The following is a 12,060-nucleotide window of genomic DNA, read 5'->3' on the forward strand; positions in this document are numbered from 1 at the left end:
AGGAAGGGCAGCAGTGAGAACCATGTTGGGGGGAAAAAAAATCCACTATAATTGACTTAATCCCCAAACTGAATTGTAACTTTTCTGGTTTAGATTGATCTCTTCTTTCATGTTCTTTCTGGAACTAAATTTTCAGTAATCAGCATAGCCTTTTTCTACATAGTTTTAATTCTTTAACCAGATTGTTGTCTGTGGTTGGTGTCCTGCAGCACTCAAAAACTCCTTAGTTCTGACCGATGGTAAACAGCAGTTCACACAGCATTTGCCAGTTGTGTTGTTTTGTGATAAGGTGGCCCCCAAAATTCAGGACAAAGTGAGTAAGTTAAGTGTACTTGCTGTTGCATGATCCCTGCTCTCCTACAGTGTTGGAAGAGAGCGTCTTTCTCAAATTCATTTGTCCACAGGTTGGGTACAGTACTCATTGAAATCAAAGGTTTCCTTTCTGTTGCGGAGCTCTCACATATTCTGCTGTGGGTGCTTGCCAGACCTCTCAGAGAATTAAGCTACTAATCGTGTTGTTCTTTAAATATTTTTGACATAAAGTTTAATTATCTTTATATGAAGTAGTTAACATGCTTTAAGGAATATTTAGTACTGCTTAAGTTGAGTATTTTATCTAAGTGTTCTGGAAAGTACCTATAGAACGAGTATGAAAAGAAATGGATGAAAACATAGGTGTCAGAATGTCACTGGAAGAATTTTATATCCTTAAAGGAAAAAAAAGACTAAAACTTTTATTAGCTGTGCAGTTTTCAGTAACTCAGTTCGTTTTGCAAGTCATTTGGCTGCTGTGAGATTGTGGTAGGCATTGTATAAAGTTAGAAAACAACAAAGTTATTTGTCTGCAAGGTAATAATGCAATAAAAAGTGTCTTAATGATATTTTGTTAAGAAGTTGATCTGTTGCAACTTGCTGCAAGGTAATTTTATAGTCACTAGGATTCAAAACTTGGAAAGGAGCTTTCTGATGAGAATACTGGTGGGAAGCCTGGATGCTACCAGTGTTCTTAACTTTGAGTAGCACCTCAGAAAAGCCGCCTAGGGTCACATTTCACAATGTATTGTAGTGGTGTAGACTTTTAAGAAATAATGCTAATTAATTATTTTTCCAAAAATATGAGAACACACAGGTGGAGTTGCCTCTTAAAGCACTCTAGCTCTTTGACCAGCACCAGCTTATTCACTATTTGTATGTACCTTATTTTAATCTGGTTTACAGTGCAGACCTAATAAATGACCCTCTGGGCTACTCATGGATGTAGAATTCTCACTACAGAGAGTTATTTTCCAGATTTCATCTGCTATTCTCAGAACTCATTTCTTCTCTTCCTTTTGTCACTGGGATGACAGTCCTGACCCAGGAGGGGTAGAAAGAATGAAAAGGTTGATCTGAAGAAAATATTGCAAGAGCTACAATTTCCTCTGAAAGTTGAACACTTGCACTAATTTGGTTTGCTTTACATCCATAAAATAGGGAGAATAATGTGTTATGAAGACCTGTTGCTCTGTTGTTGTTTCTCGATCTCAAGAGCAAGGATTAGCTTCCATGACACTCTGGAAAATAGTCATAATGCTTTCTTGGTTTCTGGGAGTTATCTGATAGCTGTTGTCTTGCACTGGGCAAGCACTAAGCTGTCATTTCCTCCCATTTTTTCAGAAATTACAGCCAGCAGGAAGCAGTTAGACTTGCTTTCCAGTATCTTTCTCTATGCCGTGTCCATTTTCTGAACAACAGAATTAGTTTCAAGGTATGCTTTGTGTTTATTTGCATGAAGTTGATGATCCTTTGATTATCTTTGGATGATAAAATTCCAAGTCATTTGATTTTTTCCTGTGACTGTCTGCTTTTAGAGATATAATGCTCCTGCATGGCTTTCAGCACGCTGCTGTTTATCCTGCTACTGACATCCCTCCTGTTTCTAGTTTCAGAAAATGTAGAAAACCCATAGAGTAAGGTTTCTTATTTTGGAAATTCTTTACTGCATCTAATACATTGGTCTGGTTTCCATTCAAATTGCTTCTCAATCTGTTGTCAATCTATATTTTGTTTTGAAAGGAAGTTGCTGGGGTCCGTTTTTTATAACTGTCCGTTTTTCACAAACTGTAACGCTGCAGAAGTCTGAGGCTGTCACTGTGAGAGGGGGAGATGACATTTGTGTGACGCACATATGTGCCGTGGGCAGATTTTGTAAATGTCTCTGCCTGCAGATCGGGGGACACAGGAGCTGTAACAAGTTTGTTTTTTTAAGATAAAGCATACATGGAAAAGGCTAGAATAAAACTACAAACTGACATCTTAACTTCATTTGCTGAGAAATGTAATAGTGAATTCATTTTCCAAAATACAGTGCTCAATCAAACCAAGAATATACAGTTGGAGGGATAACCTGTTAAGAAATGTTACCTGTGTGAAGAATGAAGGGTAGCCCTTTGCCTTAAGATTTTGTAACTCTTAATAATGGAGTCAATAATTCCTTTTATAATACTTTCTTGCAACTGATGTTTTTAGCACAAATAAATGTTTTATGCAATTTACAGAGATAGGACATGATTTGTGACAAAGTAGACAAAGCATTTTTATGCATGTGAATAGACCATTTTCAAGCTGAAAGTGGTTAAACTACAGAGACTAAAAGAAACATTATAAAGCCTAGTGAAAAAATGCAAATATGGGTCATTTTTAAACACTTCTGACTTTTCACCAGTTCAGTGGAAACAAAGCGTTCAAAAACCTTCTCTAAACCCCTTTAGTATGTGGTATGTGTGGGAAGAAATACTTTGCTTCTCTCATCAAGTCATGGGAATAACTCCTGATTTTAACTGTGTTTTTCAGTACAGCCTTAACTGTAATACTGGGACCAGAGCCTTTGTAATTGAAACTCAAAGCTCTACTTGAAGAAAAGCTCAATAGAACAGCTCTCTTACATCATACACTTTTATTATATTATGATTAAATGTAACATGATAATATAAACCCAGCTTTTGCCTTAAACTGCCTGTTTTATTTGGCACTTCAACTGTTGTTACTGGCCCGTTCTCAGTGAGCTTGTCATTTTTATACATCCTGTTTGCTTACCTTCAAAATGAACATCTTTTCAGAAAATCCTATTTATTTAAGCTTGGTTTGACTGCAGAGGACCCTGGATGGGAGGTGCAGGACTTTGATTTCAGTATGCTCCAGACTTTCTCATTTTTACAAAACTGTTCTCTAGTTTGTAATCATCATCAACCATTTTCTTAATATTGACAGAGAACAGCAGAGGTCAGTGGCTGTGGGAGGAACTGAAAAGGGAGAGAGAGAAAAAAGAGCTTTAAGGAGCCCTTTGCACTGGTTCAGTATTTGTCAGAGTTGCTTTGGTTTTTCAGAAGAACATAATGGAGTGTAACTCAAAAGGGAGTTTTATTATCCTCGTTTACCAGAAACCTTAATACTCTGTTGAATTATCCCTTTCGAATTATGCTAGTCTTAAAAGTCTGGGTTTTGGTTTTTTTTTTCCACTGTAAGGATTGCTGACATGTATAGCACCATGATGTTCAGCTGAGAGAATGGTGAATCACATTAGATGCTTTCCCAACATAAAAAACCAAAAAGTTAAGTTACAAGGAAAGTGGAGAGCTCAGTGTTCAATATGTAAAATACTCCTGTACTGTTATTTTTAGTGTCATTTGACTGTGTTCTGCTGACCTTAAAAAAAAAAAAAAAATTAAACCCTGTGAAACTAATTTTATTATCCAAGGCCCCACACTTGCTTATCTCAGACTTTTTGATAAGGAAAATAAGGAGTGCCCCAGGTAATACTTTAACGTTCTTGGGTCAAAGTACAGGTGTGCTGTTAAAGAAATTGCTTTCAGCGTTTGGGATCAGAATAAAGGAAGCCTTTGATGTTGGCTCCGCTCGGGTTATTGGGTTTCTTTCTCTGAGACAGCATCCTGTACAACATCTAAAATATGGGAAAAGAAGCACAGAGAGTAGTCATTAGGACAGGCAACATTCAGAAATTATATTCTGTAATAAATCCTTCGCAGTGTCTTTAAAATATAATGTGAAATTAATACTCTGAAAGTGGTTGTATTGACAATGCTAAAAAGTGGTATTTTTTCCCAAAGCATACTTACAGCTCAGACAGTGGTTTAAAAAAACCAAAAAAACCCCAAACCTGCTGGAATAAAATAACTTGCTGTAGGAGAAACATTTTTGGAGGAGAGAAAAAAAGTAACTGTTTTCTTCATTTTTCCTTCATAGTTCGAATACATAATATTTTACAGCAGGCAAATCAAGAGTTGTTCCTTGAGGGTATTACATTTTAAATTAATGTTATATGGCTCTTCAGCTTTTATCAAAGTCACAGCCAAGATGCCAGTTCTGATAACATGATTTAAAAAAGAAAAAGCAGTGCTTGTGTGCTTTTTTTATATCGAATACATGGGTAAAAGAGCAAGGATAAGGGCCATGGATGTACTTCAATTCATATGGCAGTAGCACAGCCCTGTTTCGCCAACCTGTTCTGTAGGCTTGTGTTCTGTATCCTAAATATTGTCCTCAGAATCTCCAGGACTGCTTCTTCTGTGGAAAGTGTTTTAGTAAATCTTGGCATGATCTGTATTGTTACTGGAATGGCTCGGGGAGTTAATCATTCTGCTCCTATTACAGTTGTTGAAGCAGATTGTTTTTCCAGTTCCTGTCAGCAGGAGTTTTCTGGGGGGTTTTTTGTTGTTTTTTTTAAAGTCACACCCACCAACCTATAAAGTTTATGGGCTGAAATATAAGCTCAGTTTATTTTAAACTAGAGTTTGGGTGTGTGTTAAGGTGGGTTCCCCCCTGCCGAGTTGCCATTATCAGCCTAGTCCATGGTCACTGTCTTGTGAGATGGTGAAAGTGGATGTATACCCAGCATATGGTGCGTTGTGGGAATGCCTTTGATGCAGACTTGATCCATGCATTCAGTCTGTATTATAGAGACACTGCCCCATCAGTAACTGGGAAATCGATGTCCATAATTAGTTATGGGTAAATGTGGCTGCTGGAGTGTTGTAATTGTCAAGTTCTTTGATTCTTAATTTGTAGGTACTGTCCTGAGCTTCACTGCGGTGATTCCTGTAAGTTATCAAGTAGTTTGTGGTTTTCGCCACAGTGTGCGGGCAGGGGCATTTTGCAGTCACTGTAAAACTCGTGGGATAAGTAGCAAAAGTTGGCAGCCTTAGCCAGAATTTCTCTGAAGCTGGGATTAATGGGAGTGTACTCAGCTAGGGCAGCTCCAGCACCACTGATTTATTTATCCCCCCCCCCCCCCCCCCCTTCCTTTACTTATTACTTAATAAAGCTAAAAATTCTTGAAACAGTGAAGTATTTACTGTGGACAAGAACTGAAATGCTGGATATCCAGGGAAAGCTCAGTCCTTTAAAATGTTTTGCCTTTCTCTGGGGTTTGCTTTCATGTATCTGCTACTTGAAAACAGTGCTTCTGCGACGTTGTGTTTTGTGTATGTTTTATTGCTGATACTTACGCTTTCTTGTTTTAGTACTTGATATAGTTGTTACTGAATATTGTCGTTTGATTTGCTTTTTAAATGGTGATAGACAATTAAAACATTTTACAGTAACGCATTATGCTATTACTGCTTGCTCATTTGACGTTAAATAGGTGTGATTCATATTGTTTTCACTCTTATTTTGAGAAGTATTAGTTAAGATAAGGCATATCGTTATAGCATGCTCTGAATATGTAATTTGAGTAATTTTTTGACAGATGTGAAATATTTCCAGTTTTCATGTGGATGTTTGAAGTACATGTGTAGTAATAGAAAATGTTGCCAGATTATTTTGTTTCCCCTTAACAGAACTTTATTTCTGATCATAGGCTTTCAAGATGCGCCTTGCAAGACCTTTGGTTTTTTGTACCCTGACAAGCATTTAGGATTTTGTGTGCATACTAACAGATGTTAGACAACTAACAGCAAAATTACTGGAGGTTTAAAAAAGACTGGTTAGGGATCACTATTGAAAAACACAACAGAAATCCATATCCTCACAGTTATCGGACTACTAGCTGAGAATGGCAAGTTTACTTGCTATATGAATATGGAAAAGTAATGAGGAATCGTGACTCTCAGGTTCCAGTAACAGCAGGGAAATGTAGGATTTTCTAAATAGAAATCATTGACTTATTTTGTTTCAATTGTACCAAAAGGGAAAAACACATAAGGTGGTTGTCTCAAAATACTCTGCATTGAGGCCTTTGTGTTGTGTGCTGTAGCAATTGCTTGGATACCCAGGCTCATTTCTCACAGGTGGTAAAATAATGATGTGATGTGTGCATAAATCTGAATACCGTGGAAGACTGTGGACCAGGGTGGTAATTGTATAGCAGTAGTGTTGGTTATATATTTTGTGTAAGGGAATGAGCTGTGAATGTCCTGGAGAATGGCTGGGTGTATTTCAGTCTTCGCAATTAGCAAGAGGATATAAGTGGGTGTGACTGCTCTGCACATCATTGGGTCAACACAGCGCCGGAAACCACTTTTATTTTTCTTGGTCTCCTGCAAATTAAAAAGAAAAGAAGGAAGATGACTTGTTTTTACTGAGTTTGGGTAAATAAAAAGTATAGACCGCAACGGTATTCATCAGCTGTGCTCTTCCAGTAAAGTTTCGGCGTGCTTAGAATTAACCTCTGAGCCCTGTAGAGACTGCACATATGCCTTAAGTGAAGCTTATGCTTGGTTTTCTCTTGTATGTAAGTGGAGTGTGAATGTATGTGAAGTCCAGATCTTGTTCCTTTGAAAATCAACTTGGGATTGTTCCTATTCATTTCAATAAGACTTGCAGCAGGTTCCTAAAACCTTAGGAAGCATAGTTAGAAACATTAAATGAGAAAAGAATGAAATTAAATTTAATCTGCTAAGTAATTCAGGCTTCTGAGGGTAGCTGTCACCTTTTTGTACGTGCCTCTTGTTGGTGTTCTTTGTTTTAAAATATTCTCCCCTCTGCCCCCTGCAATCCCACATCCCAGATCATGGGAGATTGCATTCTGCTCATATTGAAGTTGGTGGCAAAAGGTGTTGGCTCTGATTCTGGTGGAATCAGGAGATTTTTACGTTGCATATTCAGCATCTAAATATGCTGAATATCAAAATACCGAAGGCCGGTAAGCACTCTTTTTTTTTTTTTTTTTTTCTTGCATCCATTTACTGATCCATGTACCTGCATTGTATTTTAAAGTTTATTTCTACTTGACTGCCTTTAGAGTTTTGCTCTACCTTGAATCTAAATGTCACTTGAGGTCATGGTGCACAAAACAAAGTCCGATATTTAAAAATGCATGATGTGTCAGGAACCTTAAAATATTTTTTTAAAGTATGGCGTTTCTAGGAATTTTAATAGTGCATATTGGCAAATCTAATTCATAACAGCTTCTATGTTCGTGTTATGAGTGGGATATTTTTTGTTTGTTTTGACAACTCGTTCTTTACTTGAATTAATATTAGCATTTATTTTTAAAAAATATGTAAATTTTTTGAGGGCTTATGGTAAATAAGTGACAGCTCTCACCGAATTTACAGCCTAGGTAAGAATATAAAGTAAAGGTAAATGCCACAGGGGATTAGTCTCATGTTACATGTGCAAGATTGTAAATTAGTTGAATGTCCAACCTGTCATTTTCAGGTCTTGTTTTTGTAAATATTGATTAGATTTTTCAGTAGTTTGCATTTTGTTAAAAACTTAAATCACTTTGATGTTTTACAGTGCATAAAGGAAGTTTTCTAGGGCAAATTCTTTTAAAAGGACATTGTCAAGGGAGTTTTCCTGCTCATTTAATCTTTGCACTTGTAAGCATCCCCAGAAACGTGAAAATGAAAACTCTCCTTTGCCAGGCTGCTGTCCTCCATTTCATGTGCATATTGGTTTGTCATTATAGGGTTACTGATAAGTGTTATGCTTTTTGGCATTGATGTATTTTTCAGAAAAAAGAATTGAAGCATTTGTTTTGAAAAAAGAAAAACACATTTAAAGAATTACATGGACTTTGCAAACAGATTTAAGAAAATGAAAGGTAGGTCAAATTTTGGGCCTACAAACCTGACAATGTCCTTTACTTTTAACATGTGTGCCTTATTTGATACATTCCTGATCCTAATGATGTTATATTAATTAGCGGCAGAAAAAATGTGAAAATGACATTGTTAATAATCATTAATCTTAATAGCTTACCTTGTTGCATTTTGGTATGTTTTTCTAATGTCAGCAAACGGTGACAGCCTACTTTGAGATCTATGTTACTTGTGCAACGCGATCACCGTAGTTACTGTCAGTTCGTAACATAAAAGGTTGCTTTACAAAAGGTTTAGAACACATCATAACAGCCTAGAGTATGTCAGGGAGAACTAACTTATCCTCCGGTTGTGAGTATGCCTAATGATATCGGCTTCAACTCTCCCCATTGGAGTGTAGCACACAAAGATGCACCTTTGTTTCAGGAGCGACAGGAGGGAGGTGCAGGTAGGATTTGGGAGTGGGGAGGAAACCAGCCTGCTTAGGTAGCTCTTCTTCTTTCCAGTTTAAAAAAATACATCTTGCGCTAAGGTTGGTCTGATAATTTGTAAGTTCCCCTGCTGCCAGAGGTATGGAGGTAATAATTCACAACCCTGCCTCTCCTGTTTTGGTTACAAAGCTGGATGATAAATTCATTAATCTTCTTGTTGGCAAGACCCACAATCAGTTGAAATGCTTGTGCATGGGGCTGGCCTCCTGTTGGGTTCTGCAGCTGAAAGCTGCTTTTTAAATTTCCAAGATTTTTTTCCATAAAAGCTGGGCTAGAATAAGGTTTTGATACTTTTTTTCTAAGAGCAGCTAGTCCAGATTGCAGCTCTGAAAAGGCACTCTTCTGTTAGCCGCATGGCAAGTAGCTGCTACATATGGACAACTGCTTTGTCTGTGTGTGTGTGCCCATTGTACCTGGTACTATTTTAGAGAAATTCCAGCAGTCAGTGGCACGGTAGCCGTTACTGGGGCAAGAGCTTCACCACCAGATTATTTCCATATTGGAGGGAAAAAAAAACCCCAAACTAATAGCTGGATTAGAGCTGTCATGGGAAACTTTTTTTTTTCCTTAAATACATTTAGATAACCTTAAGGGCCTGACTTATACCTAACAAAACCAGCAAGTTCAGAGTTAAGGCTTCTCACTCCATCTCCAGTACTCACTGGAGTGCTTGGCTCTCCAGAACGAGTGGTATTGGAGATCACACACTATCCTCAGATCCCTGCTCACCTAGGCAAAACGTTTGCCGCCTGAGTGGTGCCGACTGTTCCAGGTACGTCTATTTACAATACACCTGCTGTCCTGCGCAAGCTGCCCTGCGCGTCTTAACAGTCCGCTGGTTTCCCTGGTATGTTAATGGCCGGCGGCAGCACAGCAGGTGTGGTGGAAGGCCAGCAGTGAAAGGGGGAAGGGTACAGATGCAGTGAGAAGCTTTAACTTTGAGTTTCCTGGCTTCTGTGAGCACAAGTCAGACCCTTAATGTTGTTTTAATGTATTGTTTGTGTTTAATTTTTAGTAAAAATTTGAACACCATCCAGGCTACAGAGGTTGCAGTGGATAAGAAGTTTAAAAGCTTTGGTTCAAGATTACAGGAGGCTGCAAGAAAAATTAAAGACATGGAAATGAGGATCGAATGACAGGCTGCTATTTTGCCTCAGAATACTGAAGATTGTAAAGCATTGAGAAATCGAATTCATGACCCTGGAAATCAAGCTCAGATTAAGAAATGTCAGGTTGGTAGGGGTTCCTGAAAGTCTCAAGTTAGGATAAACTGAGATTGTTTTCCCATAACAACGGTTCTAGGATGTGGGGGTGGATGGTACAATTTTTGTTATCTGTGTTATGTGAAATGCTATACCATATTATTAAATAAGCCAGCTAAGTGAAATTATTATTTTTTTTTTAATTAGTTTCACATTTTTGGTGTCGAATGTCACTTTTGACCGGTTTACAGTTATTCCTCCCTGGCACCGAGTTGCATGAATTACTGTTAATGCAGGCATGGAAAATACTGCTCTTAAATACACATTGCTTTATCCTGCTACTCCAAGGGTCTGCTGCAAAGCCAAACACATGGTGCAGTATGACATTTCTAGATAAGAAACAGGCAGAGCATATCTAAATGGTGGAAGAAGTAGTTTTTTGTTCAAAGGATTCTGATTCATAGTGAAACTGTGTCTTTCCAAATGTAAACTTTTAAATAGTGACTGCCACTGTGATTAAGTTACTGTAAGTTTACTTAAGTGTTGAGTTATTGTCTGCGATTCAGTGATATGGCATTTAGGCAGAAAGATTGTGCAACAGGAAGTCTATGCTGAAGTTCAAAAAGGATTTTGGCAAGCGAAGGTCTGTAGGGTTTTCGTGGTCAAGGTCACTGGATGTATTTGAGTTCTGGGGACTCTTAAAGTCTGAGATTCTCTCTGGGAGGGTTTATCCTTCTAGTTGTTTTTCTGACTTTTGTTTCTGTGCTTTGGAGCTTGGTTTGGCATGTCGCTTAGCACCAACATTAGACACAAATAACTTGGTTGAAATCAATAGATACACTGGCATGAGGGGAAAACCAGACCACACCTTTATGTATTTCAGAGAAATCATTGTTTTAAAGGGTTGTGTTTTGTGATACTGTATTTCATGATTTTCTGAGATAGCTCTAGTCAGAACAGTGTTTCTTAAAAGTGACAGTTTTTACTTCTGTAATCTGTCCAGACTATATGTACTCTTTAGTTGACAAAGGTGCTTTAGCTGTAGCTCTAAGGGAATCATCTGTGCCATATTTTTCCTCATTCATCTTCAACAACTTTAGTATCAAAGTTGTGTTTTCTTTTTTTAATTTTATTTTAGCTAGCATTCAAACTTGTTGAAATCCTGGGTTTGCTGGACTGACAATTGAGATGATGACCATAACATTTCACTTGTAAAATGAGCGCAGTTATTCAATGCAATATGAATAGGACTTGCAATGTCATTTTTACATTTGTTTCAAGACATAATTGCATTTTATTAATGCTATTACATATACTATTTTGAAAGAATCATGAACAAGTCTATAACGTGCTTTATTCTAGGGTGTTTCTAAGTAAATTTAATGTGGGTTTTTATAATTAAATTCCCATTAAAGGATAGTAATTATTCTCTGGATAACTGTGTAGCTTTACATTGTGTATTCATGTAGTGTTTGTGTCCTGTACCACATTATTAGTGTGTGGCTTATTTACTAAAAGTGACTGTATGAAGGTTATGTGGCCGTTCCTGGTTCAAACAGGTAACAATAGTAAATTAGCACGATGCATGATTTTTAAAAAATGGTATTAAAAAGGCTTCCATTTAATTTTGGTGGCTTGATATTACTGAAAAGAATCTGTGTACCAGAAGTATTTTTAAGCATGTCTGTCACAGTAGAGGTTAGGAATTTATGGTTTTACAACAGAGAACAGTTTTCATGGGTGTTATACCCATGGAAAACTTCTGGTGAATACTTTTCACATCTGAATGCCTGTCTGCTGTGGTGAGAGTACTGCAGAGTCAGTCCATTGGCATCATCAGTTGTTGGGAGATGCTGGGAGTAGAACAGAAAAGAACCAAACGTAGTGACTCTTTTTCTATCTTCTTCAAGTGTAAAAACTGTTTGAATAGGTAAAGAACTTAAATGCCAGATTGTAGTAGAGCTGGCCTATCATCATGACTTGGTTAGGGGTGGACATGAAATTTATGGGTGCAGGCTGGACAGTTGAGACTATGAGGGTAACAGTCTCTTTAGCAGTACTGCTTCAGCCCCAGACCTGAGCTTGGTCCCAGTGGGGAAGCAATATGCTGCTTCTGTTGACTTGTGAAAATCTCTTTTCCCAGCAGCTGTTTTTCTTCACCAGGTATCTTGTACATCTGGGATTCTACTGCTTTTTCCATCCACTTAAAATGCGGATGACAGTCTTTTAGGGCTTGCTTTTTGACACAGGCTGGGACTTTAGATGCAGGGATTGCTTATAGAAGGTAGCTGGGGAGCTTCAGTCTTTTGCATTAATGTTGGA

At 37.8% G+C, this 12,060-nt stretch overlaps 1 protein-coding gene across 9 annotated transcripts in view; it reads left to right on the plus strand.

Moving 5' to 3' along the window:
- CTBP1 (C-terminal binding protein 1) overlaps nucleotides 1-12,060 on the plus strand; it is a 247,417-nt gene that overhangs the window by 193,926 nt on the left and 41,431 nt on the right. For 2 of the 9 annotated variants that reach the window (XM_052780721.1, XM_052780720.1), the window contains exon 2: nucleotides 9,552-9,768. The exons of 5 other annotated variants lie outside the window; for them this stretch is intronic. In XM_052780721.1, the coding sequence (XP_052636681.1) occupies nucleotides 9,762-9,768 (7 nt within the window). In that variant the 5' untranslated portion in view covers nucleotides 9,552-9,761. Of the gene's footprint in view, nucleotides 1-7,958; nucleotides 8,048-9,551; nucleotides 9,769-12,060 lie in introns of those variants that run through there. 2 more of the 9 variants (XM_052780716.1, XM_052780715.1) reach the window with 2 other exon arrangements.

Source organism: Harpia harpyja, chromosome 2, assembly GCF_026419915.1.
Source record: "Harpia harpyja isolate bHarHar1 chromosome 2, bHarHar1 primary haplotype, whole genome shotgun sequence".
Classification (NCBI taxonomy): domain Eukaryota; kingdom Metazoa; phylum Chordata; class Aves; order Accipitriformes; family Accipitridae; genus Harpia; species Harpia harpyja.